This window comes from Corvus cornix, chromosome 2, assembly GCF_000738735.6.
Source record: "Corvus cornix cornix isolate S_Up_H32 chromosome 2, ASM73873v5, whole genome shotgun sequence".
NCBI classification, from domain to species: domain Eukaryota; kingdom Metazoa; phylum Chordata; class Aves; order Passeriformes; family Corvidae; genus Corvus; species Corvus cornix.
In genome coordinates this window covers 84,033,726-84,057,977 of record NC_046333.1, presented here as the reverse complement: position 1 = coordinate 84,057,977, position 24,252 = coordinate 84,033,726, and the positions used below count along the sequence as shown (strand labels likewise).

At 38.5% G+C, this 24,252-nt stretch overlaps 2 protein-coding genes across 2 annotated transcripts in view; both read left to right on the top strand.

Moving 5' to 3' along the window:
- Nucleotides 1-10,668, top strand: part of LOC104685860 (protein cordon-bleu) — a 122,086-nt gene extending 111,418 nt beyond the window's left edge. The window contains exon 12 of the mRNA XM_039548899.1: nt 4,228-10,668. Coding sequence (XP_039404833.1) covers nt 4,228-4,271 — 44 coding nt within the window. The 3' untranslated portion in view covers nt 4,272-10,668. The remainder of the gene's footprint in view (nt 1-4,227) is intronic.
- A 9,291-nt stretch (nt 10,669-19,959) lies between these two features.
- Nucleotides 19,960-24,252, top strand: part of LOC109143860 (protein cordon-bleu-like) — a gene marked incomplete at its 5' end in the record, with an annotated part of 29,156 nt that continues 24,863 nt past the window's right edge. Inside the window, 2 exons of the mRNA XM_019282576.3 lie at nt 19,960-20,056; nt 23,555-23,867. Coding sequence (XP_019138121.2) covers nt 19,960-20,056; nt 23,555-23,867 — 410 coding nt within the window. The remainder of the gene's footprint in view (nt 20,057-23,554; nt 23,868-24,252) is intronic.

The following is a 24,252-nucleotide window of genomic DNA, read 5'->3' as shown; positions in this document are numbered from 1 at the left end:
ACCGGTGATTTTAACTGTTAGTTATAATGTACATGTGTGTACTGGGCTCAATTCTGGTCCCACTGCTGTTGGTTTAAGACCCACCTTTTCCTTCTGCCTTAATTATTTGTATGTAAATAAGAGCGGAAGTAGATCCAGAGAGACCTTGGATGTGGGTAAGGGAAAATCAATGTGTAATTTAAAAAAAATAACAATAAACAGAGCAATCATTATCTTGCAATGAAGTAACAAGTTAATTGATCCCCCTGTAGGTGATGGACGGCAGGTGCCACAAAAGCCTCCTAGGGGCACCACTCGTGGTCCCCCCCAGTTAGCGATCCCCCCACCCCCACCTTACCCTCCTCCTGGCAGTGACATTGTGGATCCATCAGTGTGTTACAGAGAAGCAGATGTTACAGCACCAACAGAGCTGGTACCTAAACGTATGTTTGAAAGTATCTGTATTTGCATTTCCACTCTTTTGATGATTACTCTCAGGGGTAGCTTTTCCAGACTTTCCTCTCTGCTCTCTAGACATCTGTGTCTGTTTTTCCCCCTTTTTCCAGCCTGTTGTCTTTCAAAATGTCCAATGCAGTGTAACTAACTAATATCAAGTTGTAACTAACTAATATCAACACTTGTTTCGAGAGAGTTTTGCATGTGATACCTGGCCATTGTACAGAAGCATTTAAAAATAACCATCAAGCTTTTTTGCTTTGTTCAACTGAAAAAAAAAAAAAAATCTGTTGTCTTGTATTAATTCCCCAAGTTTGTTTTTCTGTACTAACAATTTTTTTGTCTCCAGAGACAAGTCCCACTGAGAGTCAATGGGTCTGTCAGTCTAGGTTGAAAACTACAGTATCCTCCTTAGGAAAATTAAACCATTTACAGGAGCTGTATATTGTTAAAGGCCATCCTGTCCTAATGGGTACATCTTTCTTGGCATCTCTTGGTAGTCCTTTGTGTGCTCTTCACCCTGGGGCATAACAGTTATCAGACAAAGAAGTACAATATTTTCCACGTCCCCATGTACTTGTGAAAAGCATGTTTTCATGCTACTTTTTCGTGCTTATCCATTGACTGCCTTTAAATCTTTGTACACAATCCAAGTCTTTGATCATGTATTATGTTCCCTGTGGGATTGCCCTGCACACCCATGTAGAGCCAATAAAAGCAGCAGAGCTCTGCACGTTATGACATCTCATGGATGCACTTCCTTTGAAGACTAGGAGGGTGTCTCCTAACCATGGGATAGAGAAATGTCTCCATTAGCTGCTAATCTGACAGAAGGTCTCTTTCCAAGACCTTATGTTTGCCAAAAGTACTCTGCAGGTTGCAGCTACTCTGATACATTATTGTGGGTGTGTTTGCTGTTGATTACCAGCTAAATCTAAAGCAATATTTTTCAAATCTGTGCTGTGGAAATACAATTGGTAAGTTTTATTGGAGCTAGTGATGGAAATTAAGGAGATCATACTAACAGAAAACATGAATCTTACTGAGGATTAACCCTAAGACATCTTTACCAGCTTATGCACAGAAATCATATCATACTTAAAATCTTCTTTTTGTTCTAGATACCATCAGCTTGCCTACAATGTTTTCTTTATTAAAAATCTATTGTGGCCTTCTTTGCATTAATATTTCTGCTTCATTTGATTTTCTATCACTGTTAATTTTGCAATGCTTTCCTGATCTACCTTGCTGATCAAATACCCTTTAATCAATGCAGCCCTGATTTAATCAGTGAGATAATTTGCTCTTAAACAAACATAGTATCTCAGCCAAAAGGATTTAATGAAGCTTGTACATAGAAACAAAACATGCATTTTTATTATCCTCAATTTACTGAGAGCAAGAGCTTAGTGGGTACTGATTTTAGACTTAAAGCATCAGTGTTGGAGAGCGACAAGTTTTAGCTCTGTAATTATGCTATGTCCTAGCTAGATAAAGATAAGTGTGTAGATTTACACAAGAGAAGTGTGTATAGATGTACCCATGAGAGACAGCAGCATGTAGGACAGATGCTAATTACATTGCCTAATGCCACTCTGAAAGGTGCTTAGATACCGTAGCGATTGAGCTGTGTAAGAACCAGGTTTTGCAATGATGTCTTTTATTGCCTGAGAATGCCTCAAGCAGTGCAAATAAGATTTGGGTGGTAGATTCAAAGAACAACAAAATTTTTGATCTTCCCAACTCTAACCTCAGTAAACGTGTTTTCTCATCGAACAAGGTGGGGAGGAGGATGTTCTGAAGTCATTCTCAAAACAGCTTTCTGTGATGAGGATTGTGGTCTTCCTTTGCTGTGTGGGTGACTGTCAACAGCAGTATGTCTTCCACGAGAAAAAATTCCCATTTAGAAATTCTGTGATATGTGGAGTTGAAATTCTCACTCCTTTTGATCTGCCACCATCTGTGAAGGGACTGTCCTTCACCCTTCCTTCCTTCCTTCTGTTCTTCCGTCCTTCCTCCCTCCCTCCCTCACAGTTGTCTCCTTGTGCTCTGGGAAACACATGTTGAGGGATTTTCATTTCATAGAGAGTGGTGGCCATCACTCTTCACTGAGTTTCCCAAACTTATGTGGAGTGTAAGTAATTCATGAGTATGAATAAGATACTTCAGCTTTTCTGTATCAAATGGTAAGAATCTCTTCCATAAACAAGAGTACAAAAGTTCCTCACAGTTTTTGCTCTTAAATCTTTTTATTCTAATTACCGGACTGTTTCACTAACATTTGGTCTGGTAGAACCTTAGCTGCATGTTGTGTGCAGGTTTAAATCGATGTGTTTATGGCATCCTTTCTCCTTCCTTATCTTACTAATCAGATTGTTCACAGCCTGATTCTAAGATTGAGTGTACTTTGGGAATGCAGAGATGGAGATTGTTGCATGGTGTTTGGTTATGTCACATTGCCTGTGGAGTTCCCAATACGTGAGTTGACAGTGAGCTCTGTGCTACTTACCTGAGGTAAAGAATGCACATAGTGAAAGGCTACTGCACCTAGACAAACAACTGAAACGTGCTGCCTTGAAATGTCAGCCAGCTCGTTAGAGTAAATTCAGTATTCCTGTGAAACTCCACGATCAGCTCTTTGTTTGGCTAGTTACGAGCTATCATTATGATATGCAGTAAGAAAAGCTCTATGAAAAAGAATACACAGTTCACCTCCCTGTAGAGTGAGATCCCGAAGTTAAAATTTTTACTCTGGCACTGGATAAGTAGTAGTGCTCTCAGGGTTCACACTGGGTAAGGGCTTGACAACTGATTGATTTGTAAATTTCAGAAAGTGCTCTGTCTTTGAAGAAATGAAATCTTGATTTGAACCTGTCCTTGTTTGTAACTATAGTTCAAAATAGTCAATCATCACTTAATTGGATGGTTTTTAAGGGGTGAAGGAGTGGGTACAAGCATGTTATTTTCTGTAAATGACATACATACTACCAGTTGAATAAAACCAGGTTAATTTTAAGGAACCAGGAGAACAGAGAAGAGCCTTATATCTATTTTTTAATTTTTTTTTCATTATATCACTGATGAGTGAACAGATAATACAAGCCAGCTGACAAAGGCAATGACAGTTTCACAAGAAGTTCAGTCGTATTTCTTCAGTCACCTTAGATATATATCTAGTCTTTCACAGGGCTAGATTCTAAGACTTGGGTTTTGTTAGCTTGAACCAAAAATGGGTTCAAGAGGAACAGAGGAAACTTCACTCTCTTACATGTGACTCTAAATCAGTTGAGAGCTGAGGGCTGCTATGCAGGGAGTTTTGCTGGCTTGTCATGGTACACTGCTTCATAAGGCACGTGTCAAGTGACCCAGCCTTTTCTTCCTTAGAGGTGGTCTTTAAAGCAAGAACACTTGCAGGTGTGGCTTAGGAGGCTTTCATTGCCCTCACTATTTTTACTCATTCAGGCAATCTGAGGCTAAAGAATGAAGTTGAATCTCCAGTCTCATCTATCTTGCACCTTCTGGAGAATTAAAATTCAGGTCAGGTAAAGCAGAATTCATAGACATACTGCATATCAGTAGGTCTTGTGCTGTTAGGATTGAGTTAGCTTACACATGAATCCGGGGAGTCAGTCTCAGAGCATCTGTGGGATTCCAAATTTTAACACACGTACCCATGCACCTACACCTCCTTTGGGCATCTGATATTTTAATGTTACTGAGCATGCTAGCCATTCTTCTCACTGACCTACACAATACTTACAATTTTATTCTTTTACTCTTTTCCCCCAACAGTTTACTGTTGTGCATCATTCCCTTCATACTCCAAGCGTGTCTGACAGACCTTGCCTCTCCTCCTATGACCTTCATACTTCTGAACCTCCTGTTGCCTCTGCTACCCTGATTCTTCTGTTGCCTTCCTTCCTCCCCAGCTGGAAAAAAACCCCCTCTTTTTCTGACTGAGATTTTGGCTTCTTTTCTTTTTAAACTCGCACATTCTCTTTTAATTACTATTGATTATTTTTGGCTGTGGTTCATACTCATTTGTGAGATGTATGCTCCAGAACTGAATGGTGTGTTATATAAATCTGTATACCAGCCTCAGAAAAATTATCTGTCATTCTTTTCCAAAAGATTCTCTTTATTTTGAGCCATGGTTCAATTTGATTGGATGTTGCAAAAGAGTGTAGGTTTGGGACAGGGTGTCTTACTTTTCATATTGTTAAAAATTTTAATGAAAAGTTTCTAAAAACATTGTTTTTTCTTTCTATTACTCTAAGTATAAAATTTTGTATTCTCTATTGTTCTATCTTCCTCTTATTGCATCTATTTTGTTCCTTTGAAACAAAACTAGAACTGGGCATGGCCTAGTCAAGTTGAAGTGCAAGATTCTTTCTATATCTTGGCTATCAATCAAGCTGTCAAGAAAAAAAGAAACAGGAAGATCTGTTGCATCTATAAGGGGCTTAAAAGGAATACCAAGAACCAATACCAAATGCACTGATTCATATTCTTTACTTCTGCTTTCATCCTGATGCTTAATATGAGTAATTTTATCTTGATGCTGGAGACATCCTGTGGAAATCAAGGTGTGTGTTCTATTTCTGTAACAAAAAATGCAAACACTGTTTGCTCAACAGAAATCTTGTTCCACAAGTCTCCTTTTTGCACTTGTACTAGGAACAGTCAGTGAGTTTTAATTAAAATATCATATATAAGTTTGTACTTAGCAAAATCTTCTTTGTACTGAAGGAAGTTCTTCATGAGAACGGCCCATAAGACATATATTTTTAATAATCCTGAACTACAAACATAGGCTTTATGAGTTGCAATGTAATGGTGCACACACCCAGAACTATTCTGACCTCGCATATACTGTGCTTTAAGACATTCATGTTATTTAAATGAGTGACTTGCAATACATAACTCTGATTTAAATGATGAAAAATTATTGTTTTACCCTCAAGCAAATAATCATGTTAATCTTGAATCCTTTCCAGGTAGGCAAAATGGAGAATAAGAAAGCAAAGCATTACTACAAATAATACGAAATATGACTAAAATGGGGTTTGACAGTTTTTAATACAAATATGACATGTAGTTAATAAGTTTTAAGTGATGCTTTAGAAAGTATACTTAGTACCCTAAGGGTCTTCTAATAAAAGTGGAGTAGATTTGAACTCTCTGAACTGCCAGGTACTTTGTAATACCTTCTTAAGACAGGACAATAGTTTAATTGTAAGTCTTCTCTTAAAAAAAAAAAAAACAAGTAGGTGTTCACAATGTGAAGATTAAGAACCTAATTTACCCATTCTCATTACTCTATTACATCCTATTTGTAACTCTAGAGTTACCTGGCCCATGGAGTTCAGACTAGGGTAAAAGTAATGAAGTGGTGAAACAAAGTGTTTTATATTGAGTACAACATACTGTGTAGTGTCAAAGCAGTTCTTTCCATTGACACCATTTTCGCTGAAAGGTGGCACAAGTTTTCAAGAAAATCACATTTTTAAAGAAAAAATTTCCTTGCTTTGAAAGGATACAGCTATGGCTCTTCTCCACATTGCTGGCATGTTTCCTATGAAAAGCAGTCTCTTCAGGTAGCCTCCTTAAGCTCTTAAAAGCTGTAGGTGAAAACTCAAAAAGTTCATTATTTATACTTAATTTACCTTTTCTTTTATTAAAATGCAAAATTTACCTCTAAAATATGTTTGTGGGAATTAACACTTTTTGTGAAATCCTAGATAAAATATTTTAAAGACCAGCTTAAGCTAGCCAGCTCTGCCTTTCAGGATTTTAAAAAAAATCATTGCTTATGTTCACTCATATCCTTTGTTTATTATGATTTCATAAGTTACAGGTACGTATATACTATTAAACAGAACTTACAAAAAAAATAGAAGAAAATTTTTTTGCATCTTTACAAGAAATCATCCTAGTTGTAAGAAATTATACTGTGACATTAGCATAGTTTGAAACCTCGCAGTACTGTACATGGTGTCAGAAAAAACTTTCAGTGGCACTCATGAAATCCAAATCTGTGGAGTGGAATGGCACAGATACTCAGTGTATCTGAGTCAGTACTCAGTCTCAGAACTGTTAATTCATAATACCATGTGTGCAAGGAGGTAAAGGGCTTAAGCAAAGCACGATTGCAGGACTGGGAACTCACTGGGAGTTGGTTCATGAGCAACAGCTCAGCCCTGAGGTACAGTTGGGGAATTCCTGTTTGTTCCAAGCTTCAGCTCAGGATTTGTAAGGGCTCCTCAACCTGGCTTCTGAAAGAGAATGAGTTTTTCTGTCATGTGCAATAACAGGAAGAAGTATCAGTTTAGGTCTCCATCTGTTTGATGGAGTCTTAGGTTAGCAGTGATATGAAAGGACATTGGCTTGGTTTTACTCCTTTTATTTTAATCTTGGAGACATTGGAAGGGTAGTGAGAGTGACATGGAGAAGTTGATAACAAATAGACTACTAGAATACAGTTTTTCACCAGAATGCTATTACCAGAGTTAGTAAGCAACACATTTAATATAATCAGGATTTTTCTGTATTGCCAAACTGCCTTATTCAAATGCTGTCCTTCAAGTTAAGATATCTGGGGTGAAAATCAAATAAGCAATCCAAAAAAATGGAAAATACCATTGAGCCATTTCTGGAGGACAAATAAATGGAGGGGTAACTTATAAATCAAAACGAATTCCTGTCATACAGCTCCAATGTCAGTGACATTCAGTGCTCTTCGGGAATAAGGACAGAGGTATAATTTGTGATTAAACCTATTCTGATGAATTTTCTCAACTCGTACGAAATCCAGTGAACTAGAAACTGATTAAGCTTCGCAGTGCACAAGATTTTACTGAAATCCTTTTGTACATTGGTCACCAGAGGGAGCCGGTGTTGTCCCAGATTCACAGTAGAGAGCAAGCAAGAATAACGCTAAAAGTGAATTTTAACCTGATAGATCTCACACTTACAAAAAGTTTTTCAGTTTTTAGTTTTTTGGAGTCGTTTTTTTTCTGCAACTAAAAAGAAAAAATACGTTTTGTTTTTAAATTTTTTTAAAATCAGTTTCATCACAAATAAGAAAATTAAGATAAAATTACATTTTCAGGTGATGCCACTGCAATGGCGTCTTCCAGATGCAAGCTCAAATCTCTTCTCCAAGCTTTCTCAGAGGATGGTGGCATATTGGGTTGCCTATTATATTGCATGGATATTTCCTCTGTATCTATGGCAGCTGTGCAAATGGTAGTTAGTGCATGTGGTTGGTATACGTGCTTGAAACTATGCGTAAGTGCATAGGAGCAGGTCAGGTTTAGTACCAGTGTAGAAAGACTGTGTTCTGCCTGGTGGATTTAATCAGCTTGAGTCTTAGAATTTTAAAATCATGACCAGATCAGTTTAGTACCCGTCTTCTTTCACAGACAAATTACTTCATTTTCAGCAATCCAGTCACTCAGAGACTAAAATCCCTGATTCTCAAAACATCCTTAAATATCTTTTCTACGTATAATGCTTTCATTTTTTTTCTTACAGTTGGAATCTTTGAGGATTGAAATGAATGTTATCTTTCTTACTGGGCAGATGGATTTTTTCCCCTTTTCTAATGACAAGGCTGTAGAATAATACTAAACTTTGAACTCATTCCATTTTTGTCTTCAGAAAATGTGCTACTGGTCCAGCACTGAAAATTATTCTGGGCAGGTAAAATATGGAAAAAAATATTCTAAATATATGAATGGAAAAAGGAAATATTTCTCTTCTTGTTGTTTTTCAACTGGAATTATTTAAAGCTGTCCATGGCATGTAGAGTGCTCCAGTAAGTGCCAAGGGAGAATGATGGGTAGAGAAATCATCCAGTTCAAATTGTATGATAAATTGCAAAGACTTATGATGCATTTGTTTATTAAATGTATTGCCATCCAATCTATCACATGCCCATCATCTGTCCCTTTATTATGCTTTTTTAAAGTAAAATCTGTGGTCGTGATTCTCATACCCTCATCATTTATGTTTACAGCCAGTTTAAGCCCTCTCTATTGTTCTGTTCCAGTATAAAAGTGCCTTTTTTTGAGAGCTGGGCTCTGTGTGTGTATGTATGACAGCAGTTCTGTCTTCTGAGCTTGGCTTCCAGTCACTACCATGACTCTCAATATATATTTAGTACATGCAGTAGGCACCATTTAACGTTCCATACAAAAATACATGTTATTTTAGAAGACAGAATGGAACTTATTCCATCCCTCGAAAATTACAGCTATGTTGTTTTCTGATGTCATTGCAAAACTATGGACTCCCCCCTCAACGACAATGAAACAAAATTGCTGTCTCTGTTTACACACTTCTTGTTCACAAGCTTCTGCTGTAGCAGCTCCATGGGTAGAGAAGTCCACTGCTAAAATTCATAAGAAGTTGACAAAACGAAAAGTGACATAATTAGTTCTTTGTTTATCCAGAAGAGCTTACAGGTAATAAATGCTGATTTTTGCTGAGGTGGATGAGGTGAAAGGTGATCTTGTATATTTCTCTGCAAGAATCCCCTATTTTGTTCCTTTCTTATTGCATATTCTTCTGTAGTGCTCTGGCTCCAAGTAGTAAATGACTGTTGAAAGCACCAAGGCAAAAGAAAGAATGAAGTGACTCCAGAAGCTGGTAACATACAGAACGGGTATCAACCACTGAGTCCTTTCTATTCCTTAAATGTACCCTGAACATGAAAAAATTTTTTTTTCTGTTCAGTTCTAATAAGAAAATTGTAAATTTGGGTCACCAGATCTGCTTCATTTTGTCATGCCTTGAGAAAGTTCTAAGGAAGGAGTCTGAGTCCTGGGTACAGGAAACACTGATTGGAAAGTGGGGGTATTTTGTATCCCCTTACATTCCCTTACACTATGCTGCCTGCCTGTATTGGAAATAAAAGTTGTTATTTTGCAGACTTTGAGGCAGAGAAGTCAGTCTGACTGTAAGGGAGCACACTCACTTTGAATAATCAAAGAAAATGTTTCCTGGTTACATAAGTATGGGACTGGACCCCAGTAAATGAAATAGTCTTTCTAGCCTCATTTCCTGGTATTTAGATTTTTAACTAGCTATTTACCTATTTCCTGTAGTGTGGAATAAACCTGGTCTTCCCTTTTCCCATCCTGACTGAATGTCAAGGCATTTCTCCTCTAATTCCCTTGCAGACCAGCTTTGCAATGCAAGTGGTCTGTGGATAAGCTGTGAATGTTTCTTCCAAGTGAAACAAAATTCCCTTTTTTCTTCTTCCTTAGTCAAAATAAGAGCATTTTTAACTACCAGAACTGTACTGTTAATACTTGAGTGGCATCTTGGACACACTCTGCTGCCCTTGTATGGTGGAATGTGAGGAAGTCATCATGCCCATACACATAGAGCAGCTCACACTTTATCCGCAACAAGCAGGTCTAAACATCTGTGTTCAACCAAATACATGCATGTGGTACAAGTGTGTGTGTGTGACAGTGTTCATCCTGGGTGTGAATTTGAAGTTATGCCAGGTTTACACATAAGGTATGGGCCAAATCAAACTGGAAGGTTGGTATTTGAAGTGGCATTTGTAGTGCCAGATCATACTGATTCAAACACAGGCAATGCTCAAGGAGTTACAGTAAACAAACTGTTGAAAATTTTTCTCTGTTCCAGGTAGGTGATGATTCTCATACCAAAGTGCTTTTCCATCCTTAGAGATGCTCATACTCAGTTTTTCCTATTACCACTTCTAAGTCAGTAAACACTAACTAAAATGCCTGCCTACTTTCTTCTAAGAAACTGAGAATTCTGGCCATGGACATTCACTTCTGGGTTTTCGGGCATGAGGGAACAAAAGGCTGAGAGCAGAGAGAGCGTTTCTTTTGTCAGCTCGTTTTGTGGATTCCATAATTGGTTCCTGGCATGGATAAAATAATTACTTTCTAACCATAAGCAAAGGTGGGGTGTAATGGAGGACAATGACCTAAAACAAAAGAAGATGGAGGAAAGAACGAGAAAGGAGCACTATAACAGACAAATACAATTTTTTTCTTCTAAGACTGTTGTGATTGAAAGGTGAAAATAAAGTTTCTAAATATATGGTGCCCTCCCGTAAACAGCGAAAGACTGGTAGGGGATTATCTGCTTACTTGTTAGAGCAAACGAAACAACTAATATTTCTACTTCAAACATCTAATAAAAATTGTTATTGATTTCTGATTTTTAAAACATGTTGGTAAGCGTTTTTCTTTTCTCCTCCATGTTTGTTTTTTTTCTCAGTTTTTTCACTTGACAGAAAGTTAAAAACTAAAAGGGAAATATTTTTACAGTTTGTAAAAGCATAAAACTTCATGCAGAAATAGTTTCAACTTTTTTTTCTAAACTTATGGAAACATGCAACAGCTCTATTTTTAAGGTGTGTCTATGGATGAAACAGTCATGTTTCATGTTTCATTCAACAGACCTGAATGAATATACTTCTTAAAACATAAAAATTATGATGAAATATATAAGAATTGTAAAGATTGTATGAAAAAAATAATTACTGGCTTCAAGTTCAAGATAAGAGCTTTGTTTACTTAACTTTTACTTGTAAAAGATGGAGCATTTTGGAAGGCAAACAAACTGTTACGGGACTTGTTCTCCAGAAAACCTCACAGTGGACTGCCAAAGACTATAAAGGGCCACCCTATATAACTTACTGGTGGTGTTGGAAGTAGATGACACTTTGGGGTCTACTGCATGAATGTATTGGTATCTTGGTTTTGTTCTGAAACCTTTTTTGGGTACTACCAGTCTCAGACGTGTTAAATCAATGCTTAGGAGTGACATAATTATTTTTTGCTAAGTAAAACTTATGCCACCGTTCTCCCCTAAAATAAGCAACATCTTTTTTTTTTTTTTTCCCAGAAGAGATCTTATCCCAATTAAATGTAATGTATGTGACTATTTTATTGATTACTTACAGTTTAAAATGGTATTTTTTCACTTCTAAAACTCTTCTCTGCTTGCCTTCAGAGAATTAGAGCAATATGCTGATTAACTGACCAGTCAGTTAAAGAAACTTAGAGGTTTAAGTCTCCAAGTTTTCCAAATGAAAACATTTGGGTAAAAAAAAAAAAAAAAAGCATGCATATACTGTAATTTGCTTGTTTGCTCCACTGCCTTGTGGACATGCCCAGCTTCCTCTGTACCTGGCAGCTTTCCTGTTCTGTATTCATCATGCTAATCAATGGGATTCAGATGTTCCTGAAATAAAATCATTTGTCTTCAGCCTGCTCTTACAAAGGACACAGACTGTACTAAAAAGGCTTTTCTTCACTTTCAGAGTACATTAAATACATGTTCATAATACAAGGCTTTGGCAATGTATCGATTGCATTCTTTTACACAAAAAAGTCCTTGCACAGGGAAACTCCTTGCGGTTTTTTCCACAGACTTAAATTAGTGCCTGTGAGAAAATTAGCAGGCTGAAAGCAATTGAGACAGAAATCTTTAGACTTGCATGCTGTAATGGGAAGAGTAATAACAAACCACCAGCTTGATTCTGTGCTGGTTTGATAGGGGCCACTCTAAGGTGAGTGGAGACTTTTATAATACCATGCTGAAATTATGAGCAATCAGGAGAATTAAGGTAATGTTTGAGCATTACTGTACAAACTGTACTGTACAAAGTAGAGCAGTGGCCAGTCACACCTGCTAAAAAATTTTCCAAACACACTCCTTGTGTAGTGGTTTTAGGAAAAGAAATTAACTGGGTTTTTGGAGTTTAAAAGAGAAGGTGCCTTTTTTTTTTTTAATTGCCATTTTGGTTTTTTAATTAGGGATAAGAACAGGAAAGAGAGAGGGCAATAATGAATAAAAAATGGAAAAAGTAGATGAAGATGAAAATCACAGGAGCTTGAGGTTCTTGCTTTTCAAAACCAAAATGGATGTTAGGATTCGAGAACTTTTCCCTTTTTTTTCTTTCTTTCTTTCTTCTTTGTTTTCTTATTTTCTTCCTCCAGACCCCATCAATTCCTTAAGCATTTCTTTTGAACTTCTGCATTAATGACTGAGTTCTCTGATATCTAAACCCCACCATGCTTGGAGTTGCAGTTTTGCTATTGTTCATAACATCCTTCCCTCAGTATCCCTGGTAAATTATAGAGAATGAGCTTTTATGTCAACACATGAAGAAAGTCTCTGTGCTCTGTCCTACCTCTTTATTATAAACATCTGGAACTGAACATCAGACTGTTATTCTTCCTGACTCATTCAGGAGAAGCTGGTGGCCAGTTTAAAAGTTACTGGAGGGTTTCATAGACAAACTTAAAACCTAAACCAGGGTGACCTTCTCAGCCTGAACTGAGGAGGAACTGAGGCTAAAAAGAAAGAAACTCAAAGACATTCCAAATTTCCCCCTTTTATGCTGCTCCTATTTAAGCCCATTAGCTCAGGTGAAAAATTCCCCAAACTAGCTTGCCTGTTTTGAGGGTGTGATCATAGCAAATCTTCAAATTCTAGAAATGGCCCTGCTCCAGCAAAGCACTTAAGCATGCTTAATCAGGTACCCCATTATACAGCATGCACATTATTATTGAATGAACTGTGTAAATGAAAGCCTTAAAATGCTTCACATGAATAAAAATGCAGACAAATTTTCCCTGTGGGGATTCATCCCATGCAGGAGATATCTGCAGCTTTGCATTTTAATCAGTGAACGGTCTGATCCTGCTGCCATTGAAGTCAGGGGCAAAACCTAACTGCTGCAGAGGAAGCAGGATCTGATACTAACAGCACATAAAATGAAAGGGGGAAATTTTTTCCGAGTGGGCGTTCAGATGATGACCCATTTCTTGCATCAGGCTATTGTTCACCAGAGCACCAGAGATGGCACTGCCATTAACATTTTACTATCCACAAATCAGTACAAAGCGTAACATCCAGTTACTGCTCTTGCATGTTTGCATTTTTTGAAGTTAATAGGGAAAGAGAGCCCCAGGGCAAAGCATGATTGATGAGATAATTGACTTCACAAGAGGACTGTGGAAGAGCAGGCCAAATTCAGCTCTGACTTAAGTTTTTCTATCTCTGCTTATGTCTGAAATAATCTGATGTAGTCCATCTTCTGTCAAAGAGGAGTGGTGGCATGAGAGCAGTGCTCTTCTGTGAGCACTTTGTTCTCTACTTGTCTGATATTCCTCTTCTTACTAGGCTCCCAGGGAGAGCTTCAGTGTGCATTGCCAGAAAAGGTAACTTCATGTATGGAGTGTGGAGTTCATAGAATCAAAGAACCATACGATGGTTTGGATTGGAAGGGACCTTAAAGATCATCTAACACCCCTGCTCTGGGCAGGGATACATTCCATTAGACCATGTTGCTCAAAGCCCCATCCAACCTGATGTTGAATGCTTCTAGGGATGGGGCATCCATAGCTTCTCTGGACAACCTGTTGCAGTGTCAAAATGAAGAATTTCTTCCCAATGTCTAATCTAAACCCACCCTCTTCCAGCTTAAAGTCATTCCACCTTGTCCTATCACTGCATGCCCTTGTAAAAAGTCCCTCTCCAGCTCTCTTCTTAGGCCCCTTTTCAAGGAGCTGAAAGGTGCTACGAGGTCTCCCCAGAGCCTTCTCCGCTTCAGGCTGAACAAACCCAGCTCTTTCAGCCTGTCTCCACTGGAGAGGTGCTCCAGCCCTCGGATCATCTTCATGGCCCTCCTCTGCAGTCATGATACCCTCCCTGCATTTGATTCTTGTCCCATGCTGTGGTTGCTTGGCTATGTCTGTGTCACTGAAGAAGTCCATCTCTTGCTATAATTCCGTAAAACCAATTGCCCTTATGGGCCTCTGCAGCATGTGTGTGCCTGTTTCCTGCTAGTGGAGACCCAGGGGTGCGTGGCAGTGTTTTAGGTGCTGAGTGTGATTGGCTTGCACTCTCCTGGCCTCACTGCTCTTGGTTTGCCCTCGTCCAAGCACGGGAGTCTGGTCTTCAAAGGGCCTAGGAAACATCCTTTAAAAATGGTACAATGCCCTTGCGGAGGGTATCACACAAGAACTCCAGGGAGATAATTTAGGTACTCCAGCCCTCAGTTTTCTTCCCTGCAAGAATAATTTTTTCTTTACTGGGCAGACTGTTCAGAAGGCACACTGTTTTAGTGACAAGAAGTGTTCACGTACTCAAATTAGTCTCTCACCAGGTATATGCTTTTATTGACATAATTGGATGTCTTACAGCCCTGAGAAATATGATAGCAGAGTAATCCAGTGTGTATGTGCAGTAAAATGTGTAATAACTAAACTCAGAAAAGAAACATGCTCTTCTAGGTTAAAATATTTCTGGAAATATAATTGCCAAAGTAAACCACCGGCCCAAGTTTATTGAAAAAGCCTCTTGGAGAAGAAAGCAAGTATTTCACTGATCAGGAGGTCCAAGAAGAGTCAGTTAATATACATCTAAAAAGGTCAGAGTAAATCTTTGTGTCTTTATACTGTAGAGGTGTATGAAAATGTTTTCATATCTAAATCTGGAGCTAGCTGCTGAAAATCTTCTGTGTAGGTATTTACATTATTGGTGGTTTGGCTGAAGTATGTTTTGGCCAATTAAATGGAGTTGTTTTGTGCCAATTTAATTGTAAGTTAGAGAGGTGGTTTGTTCACAAAATTTTCTCAGGGCTCTGTCTGACTTCAGATTATACTGTAGGTACTATTCTATAAAAAGAGAAAGAGATGTAAGGGAAAACGATGGATGCACTGATGGGGGAACTGGAGGGTTCTGCAAGAGTGATGAAATCCCATTTTGTTAACCATCACTACAGCCTGTAGTTCACTATTAGCTTTAGGTATTACACAAAACCAGTATTTGTTGCCATTACTGCCTAGTAAGTCTGCATTGATAGGAAGGGTTTTTTTCTCATTTGTGCAGCAGTTCTCAGTAGAATTGCTTCTGTGCCCAAAACAAGTATACTTTGTCCCCAAAAATAGAAGGCAACTGTTCAAAATTTTTTATTTGTATGTGTGTAATACCTAATGGTTTCACTAATAGATTATTACAGGTTGACCTGATTCTCTTCCACCCTTCCAATCACTTTTAATTAGAAATAAATGTACAACTGTGAGTAGAGTGGTATCTCTGTACTATGGAAAGAGCCCTTAAATCCCACAAGGGTGCCTGTACATATGTGTATGTGTGCTCGGTTTAGGGTTGGGTTTTTGTGTCTCTTCTTTGCTGAGCTTGCTGGCAGCCAGTTGCTGGGGAAGGAAAGGATAATTACAATGCAAAAGTGTTTTATAGTTTTCTGCTGGGGATTATGCTATAAATACGAAACTGCAGTAGAGATTTTATGGAATTGTTAACAAACTAAGGAAGAGAATGAATTGATACAGAGTGCACAAGAGGAAAAAGATGGCAAAGTTTAAAAAGAAAAGTTGAGCAAATGGCCTTTTTTCTGTGGTCTTAAAAATCACCTAATAAAACATTGTTTTATTGCATAGGTACACTAATCATTTCTGGTTTTAATCATTACACTGCATATACTTTTCAAGCAATTTTATAGAGTGTGTTCTCTAAGGTGGCTCATGAAAATCACCTTCACAGTCCATTTGTTTAGATGCTGCAGCATGCTTGGTGGAAGCTGACCACCTCTGAAAAGGATGCAGATTGGCCAAATCTATCACTTAAGACTAATAATTCCCAGCAAAACAGGGAGAGTGAGTTATTTCTTCACCAGGCTCATTATATTGGGTTTAGATCTCGATTTTCCTGTCCTGCAAACACCCCCAAAGAGCCCTGTTATTTAACACAGCATGTTACCAGTGTTACACGTGGTGATTTATGAAGTGCAAGTTTGAAGCTATCTATAATTGCTCTTAAATACATTTCTGTGTTATCTTCCTCCTCTAACCTACGTTGTCTGCTTGTTGGCAGTCTTTTTGAACTTCACAGATTAGGCACCCTGCCCCTCTCCTCACCTGAAGTAAGGGACCATCTAGAGCCCTGAAATCCCCTTGTGAATCATTCTAGCTTGCTGTTAACCTCAGATAGTGAACACCAGGAACTGTTGTGAAACTCTCCCCATCATACTTTATTGTGTATAAAAGGAAATTAAAAACGCACACTACTGATCAATTTTCTAAAGTCTGTCCTTCGCAAAGCCAAGTGACAATGTTCTCCAGTTAATCAGGGAAGGATCTACTTTGACACATGATCCTTTTTCTGTCAAAGAGCATTTTACTCTTTGTGTCACTTTATGACATCTGATCCCTTTGAATAAGGAAGGCTAGTTACTGGCTACGATGTAGAGTTGTTAGAGAGTCCAAACAAGGCTTTTATAAAAGCAAGAAGCTCGTGGGTTCAAGAGGGTGCCAAAAAGGAGAGGATGAAAAGCAGTTCAGCAATAGCAGTAGCATTCTAGGTCAAATGGGCTTTGCAGAGGTCAGAGAGTCTTTTTCAGTCACTGAAGAAAGGATTGTGGGAAAGAAATAGGAATAATAAAGTCCAATATGCTGATCTTCCCCTGTCTGAAAACCTGTGCTGCATTAGTTCAGAAATTTTTCTTTGCTTGTTTGGCAGGTGGTAAAAATAAAGGTCTGAAATGGGAGAGGGTAGCAGACCTTTACCTGCAGGGGTAGTTTTCTCTGAGTCTTTCAAGAGCCAGCAGACATTTTAGGTAGTGTTGTTTTGAGAGAGAGAGACTTCACAATCGTTTGCAGTGTATGTATGAAAGGAAAAGCAAACAGTGCACAGATCTTCACAGCTGCTTGTACATGGGAAAAACAATGGAGGGACTGGAACACTCTTCAGTTCTCATTCCCTGGCTTGATCCTATCTTGTATTGCCTTTGGTGTAGGAAACTCCATTGCCAAAAAAGCTTTTGCGAAAGTTACAATACTCTTCTGTTGTGATATCAACTAACAACAGTCAAGTTTAACCTCAAGGGAAGTGCTTAACTACCTCAAATTCATAAGGAAGGTTAAATGAGTCCACATTGCATTTATTTTTCAACCATAGGAGAGTATACCTAGCTAAGGTAACTGTCATTAGTTTGGGATTGACTATGGAAATGCTGAAGATTCACAGGGTGTAACTAATAACACTCCATTTGTACCTTTCTGATGATGTGTCTGGTGAGACATGTCCTTTGTGAGTCTTTTAATTTTTGTTATTGGTGAGCATGTAAAGGAATGGATTTAGTTCTGTTTGCAGAGTTTGCAGTGAGAATAACTTCAATTAAAGAGCCTATTGGAAAACATGAGGATGGGGCATAAGACTAGGAAGGAGACTGAAAATATCTCATAACGTGAGGCTGGAAGTTGCATGCAGGGCTGTGTGAGTCAGCAACGTGCCCTTGCAGTGATGAAGCACTAACCACAGGCTGGGTTGCACTACCAAGAGCACAACCAGCAGATCATAGGAAATGATTATTCCCCTTTACTTGGCTGCCATGAAGCCACGTGTGAGTCCATTGTCCAGAAGTGAGTCCAGTTTTGAGTTCTGTGTAACAAGATACTGACACACCAGAGCAGAGGCAACAGTCTGGCAGGAAGTGTCAAAGATGTACATGAAGGTGCTGAGGCAACAGGGGTTGTTCAGCCCTCCCCTGCAGAAGGGAAGGGTAAGGAGAATTTGAACGCTGTCTTGCATCTAAACCAAGAGGAAAGACTGAGACAGACTCTTCTCTGAGATTCATTGCAAAAAGATAAGACTGCAACAGTGACAAGTTGCAGCTAGAAATTTTTTCGTTTGACATTAAAATAATATTCTTAAGTGGGAGAAGCATTAGACATTGCCCAGGGAGTGATTCATGGGTTTTTCCAGAGAAGCTGTTGAGTCTTCATGCTTGGAGATTTTCAAAGCTAAGCTATTCAGGGCCCTGAGCTACTTTGTCAAAGCTGGAAGATAACCTTGCTTTGAGCAGGACATTGAACTAGGTGACCTCCAGAGGTTCTTTCCGAACGAAACTGTTCTGTGATTCTGTGACCTAAATAAACTGGGCCAACATTAAGCTGCTCTACATCCTCATTTTGGAGGAGGGCTGGAGCTGCAGAACATGGGACCTCAGCTCAGTATTTCCTGACCTCTTTTTCAGTTTCTGCAAGGCAGTTCCAGGAGTTGGGAGAGGAGTGCTTTGGAATTGATCCATTCCCCCACTCCTCTAATACTATTGTTAAGGTATAACAGTGGTCATTTGTTTTCTCTTAGTTTCTTTTAATTTTTTAAAAAAGAAGAAAGGATGCATGTAGGCTCAAATATGCTAAGAAGCCCACTGAATTAAAATAATTTTAATTGTGATAGGGAGAAGGCCACCCATTCTGTCTAGTACTTTATCTGCTTACTGAGTAGTCTTTAACACTTACCTCTACATACAGGTTTTTGATCCATGAGCAAAACATATTGTACCTGCGTGAAAACTCTTAAGCTAATCCTGTGTTCTCCATTTTCATAATCTCTGTAAATAATTGCCATAACAAATGTTTTCTTTTCCCATCTCTTCCATCAGCCTTCTTTTCCAAGTGTATGAATAAAAATGTGCAGTTTCTTAATACTGGTCTTTTGTGATGGTCTTAACTTTTTACTTCCAGGACAAATAATTACAGCAGTATTTCCTTATCCTGCTAGAAGTTTTAAGTACTGTCAGTGAAAGAATTATTTTCTAATTTGGGGATCATTATAAGAATTAATATTCTTTAACATCACGAGGTTTGTGGTAATTTTTTACAACTTCATTATAATAGACCACTTGAACTACAGCAAAGCAATTTTAGTCCATGAAAAGAAAGTTCTTTGGCAGTGGAACAAACGATGAAAGAAATTGTAAAACAATTACCAACTTCTTAGTAAGAGTTAGATGACTTAGGGAAACTCTGCATCTCTAAAACGATTGTGAACTTCAGGTTACTCATCACGTAGGGGTTGAATCAACTGTTACATCTTCTGTCTGTTCTTATTGAATGTAATAACAAAACATCAGCAGTGCTGTAAAACCAGAAGCTAGCAGCACTTCCTGAACAGTTAGGATTTACAACCTGTGCCCATTGGACTCAGAAGTGATGACTTGGGCTTTGGTGACTGATTTTGTAAGCCCAGGTGGGATAGGCATCTTTTGAACACTTACGTCCAATTCTAATCTCATTCAAATTTGATGGTGGTTATTTTCATAGTAGTAATCAAAGTATTTTACCCGTGGAAGTCTTCACGCATTGAATGAAATGTTCATTTCTGAAAGTGCTGATTTGCATTTAAACCAGGTGAGGTTTATCTGTCTCCTCATCATTGGCATTCTGTATGAGTAATGTGTACATATATGCGATATCAAACTGCACAAGTGCAGATATGACTCCTCTAAACTCGGAGTTCAGTGTTTTCCTAATTACTTACAGGCTATTGAGATTAAAGCAACAAGATCTCTTTTGTGTTAAACAAGAAGCTCACATTCTTTACTCATGAGCTACTCTCCTCTTTCCCTCTTGATGATCACAGGCAACATTCTTGCAAGCAGACGTCCCAGTCCATCCCCCTCTGTAAGAAAGCCTTTGTAACTTGTGGTTGACCTAATTGTGCAGCGACAGCACTGCTGCTGCGAATCTGGGGAGATCCCCGGTACAGCACTCATGTGGGCTTAGCAGTGTCTGCAACCTGAAGCAGGATATAGGTAAGCGGCAATGCAAGGCTTTGAAGGACTCTCTCCAGTTTCACGTGGGGTTGAGATGTCCCATGGAGACTTTAGAATAGCCGTGACCATGGACCTACTTCTGCATACTTTTCAATATCATACCCCACCTGATGCCAGTGAATGGGGTCACGTTACTGAAAAAATGATCTTGGCATTGTTATAAATTTGAAAACTCAGTCTTCTGTATAGAAATGTTTCAGTAATATGTTGTCTGTGGCAGTTGTTATTTGTTCAATCCTGAAGTACTTGCTGAATACTCTTTCTTAACCTGGGTATGTCTCCATGAGGTCCTGAGGATCAGAGCCTGAATTTGTCTTAGTGTTATGACAGAGGAAAGAGAAGAAAATGTTGAGATTTTTCTTCATTCAACCAACAAAAAACCTCAGTAGCACCATCATTGTGGTCACACTGTGTTAGTGTGGGGTGGTTTTCTGCATGTGCATCCCTTAGAGAAAATAAAAAGCAAAAATTGTGTATCTACTACTAAATGTTACCCTGTTCTCCATGTAGAATGAGAAAGTTTTATAAAGTATTTTCTGACTCCTGGAGACAAGACCACTCAGTAATGTTGAGGCAGGTTTTTTTCATGTCATGTATCATTACCCGGTAATGCCCATCCCATCTTCAGTTCGCACCAGTGAAGGCTTAATCAAGCATGTAGGAGGAAGAATAGTTCTTACTTAATCCATCCGAGAATGGCTCAAATTTGAAATGGTTGTTTTAGTGCTGCTCTTAGCTGAAACAAGGTTGTTAACATGACACAGAACCATCACAGTCGTGTTTTATATGTGTGCTTGCACATTCAGACGAGCAGTAGTAGCAATCAAAATGGTTTGTCTCAGCCAGTAACTCTGTTCAGTGCCATGCGTTAGCTGTGTTAAAAATTCATGAATCGTCTTGGTGAAGATAAAAGATAGGGAAGCACTTTTTCAAACTGATAGGCTTGAAGAAAGGGAGACATTTTGGTTTTGCTTGAGCATTGGGAATTTAATCATTGAGTAGAAAGATGACTATTTGTATATCCATGCTTTGGGATAAAACTGCTTTTTAAATGAGGTTCTTATTCTGGACTGGGTGATTCATCTGCCAAGATCCAGATGTAACAGGGATCAATTCACCCGTGGACTCTGATAATAAGAGATTGGTTTTCATTTTGTTCATCAGCATGTGGGGACAGTGGGCTGGGAGTGGGGATCCTGCTGCAGAGCAGGGAGAGACTTGAGTGTTGTTGTAACTGCAGTAGGCAAGTAGGTCTCTGTGACCAAAAGGATCTAAATCCCTGAGCAGAAAGATGCAGGAAATAGTTGCAGGCAGGCAAGAAGAGGATGAGGAAATGCAAGAGACAGCGAGGGAGGAAAAGGCTGCTCCCCTTGTGTCAGGATGTGGGAGTAGGTACTCGGTGATAAATTGCTATGCCAGCTATAGGGTGGAGGTCATTTATGGCATCCATGTGACAATAGATTTGTCATGTGTTACAGAGAGGTCTCTTTGCATCGAGGTATATATACTGCATTGTGCATTACTTCAGAATCTTTCCATGTGCTTTCACTCTTCAATTTCCACTCTTTAAATTGATTTCTTTGTTATCCTACTTTGTCCTGGTTTTAACATATTGTAGCTTTTATTAACGTTTGTTACTGGGCTTTTTTTGTTCCTCTAAAAGCCAAGAAGCCATATACTCATACCTGTTTGTTCACTGTCTGTTTTTGTGGGGTTTTACTATTTGATGTTCAATGTCAAATTATTCATATTTATCCTTCATGTTGGTGTTTTCCTAACTGTAGTTCTGTCATAAGCATACTCAAATCCATTCAGTGGCACATCCTTAGTTCCTGTAATTGCCATTTTTAAATGGAACAATCTCTGAGACTATATTCAGAATCTAGAACAAATGTTACAGAAAATAAGGTCAAAGAAATCAAATAACATTGCTTCCAAAGTTGCAATAGAGTCTTTGGATCATCTTCCATCATTAATATCAACGCTTGACAGCACTTAAAAGTTTAATCATGATTTGTAACCCTCTGAATTTTATTGCTTCTGCTGTCAGAAATCAATTTCAGTACTTAATGGCATCTTGTAACCTCAGTCAAGGAGAATGTTGGCTGGATTTTTATTCTAGTTTTACTCAAAGCTTCACTGCTAAGCTATATCCTGACAAAATTATTTCAGTGACATTCTTTGACAAAGTTGTTTTCAGTTCTCTGACTTAAAGAAAATACTTTCGTCTATACAACATAATTCAGAAGTATTTCTCTCTGTTGATCATTTTATTGAGCTATAATTTCATGTATGCTTCAAAAAGTTGTAGATTCTGAGCCTAAAATACAGTGAAGTGTATGTTTAATCTTAGTCGCACTTGCAGACCTGGGACTTCTCATGTAATTAACATCCACCACAAGTGTCTGGAAGATCAGACCATAAACTGTTGTTTAATCTTCCTTGTTGCTTACGGAGGTTCACAAAGAGAATGGAGCACACTTGTAATTCCAAATTAAACATTTAGATTAGTCTTTATTGATTCCTTTTGATCAGGAGAAGTGTGTTTAGACTTGATTCTATGTTTCGTCACTGAGTAATTTCAGTCATTGAAATTATTGACCTGGTTGGGAGCTCTCCTTTATGGCATAATTGGCAGGATGAAGTTGAGTACATTTCTTAAGGGAAAATAAAATTGTATTTTTTATCAAAAAACACAAAAGGGGCTAGCTTATAGGAACCAAACTAAAACAGGGTACAAGAAACTGTACTGCATCTACTCTCCTCTCAAAATTTGCAGCTTTTAATAGAATTAAACATGCAAAGGGCATCTCCCTTGATCTCCTTTATAAATAACTAAACATCGGAAAAGTTTCTGCTTTAAGCATGGTACTGTTGACTTTTCTGTACACTTATTAGCAGATTTTGTATGCTTTGAAGAATAGAAAATTGTTATTCTCCCACTTAACGCAAAATCGAAATTGAAGGGTGATAAAATCAGTGACACCCACTGGGCCAGCAGTAGATCTAGTTTACCAGTTAAGTGTCCTGACTGGGAAATGCTGCCTGTTTTTACCTGTTTATAGACTTCTTATTGGAAATTTCATCTGTTTGGCAGAATAGAAGAGAAATAAAAAGACTATGTTGCCATAAGGAATAACAGTAGTGATTTCTTGAACCACGTCATTTAAACTTGAGTCTAATTCCTCAAAAAACTGTCCCTGGAAAATTGTTTCTTCAGAGAATTTAGGAAACTGATTTGCTATGAAATTTGTAAGACCCAAGCTCCACAGGACCAGCATAGCAAACCACTTCCCTAAAAGCAAAGGACATAATTTTTGTCACTTTTCAAATCATCTTTATCTTATATACAAATACTGAGCAGCCTCCCACCATTTCTAATGTATTTCATGTGGGTTTTTCCAATTACAAAGGGACGGCTCTCTGATTTATGTACTGATGACTTCCAGCTAACTTTCCTTGTTATATTTCATTTAGAGAGCCTGCTGTCTGCACATGATAATGTTTATGTAGTGGATGACACGGTTCTGGAGCTATCGGAGGTGGAAGAAACGGCGTCAGAAAGCAGCTGTTTTGCATCAGAGGACACCACAGAGGACTCGGGTGTTGTGAGCTCCCCGTCTGACATTGTATCTCTGGATTCCCAAAATGACAGTATGAAGTTGAGAGACATCAAGCTGGTCAATGGCTACATGGAGCCAGCTGAGGCAGGTGCAATGTGTGGCACAGAGATTTGCCCTGTACGGAACGCCTACTGCGGCAGCGTGGGACCTGACAGTGCTCCTCTGAGGTAAGTATTTACTTGCCACCAGCACTTGGAAAACATCTTGCATGTCCTCCTGGTAGGGACTCGTTTAAGAAAACCAACTTACACTTTCTTCTGCTCTTTCATAAAGCAGTACCAATGCCAAGTGACTCCTCCCAGTGAAAAGCTCACTGTCAAATCCCCTCCAGCGACACACTTGTAGCAACAGGCAAAGGTCACTTTTTTGTTTGAACTTGTAGTTACATTTCTTGCAAAATACCACTGCCCTCCAGAGTTGATTTCTTCAAGGAGTCTGAAATAATTTTGTTGCAGTTTGGTTTATTTTGTACTTGTGATAGCACCTGAAGTGTTTAAAATATTACTATTTATTGATCCAGAAAAATGACATGCAGGCCATATAATGGAAAAT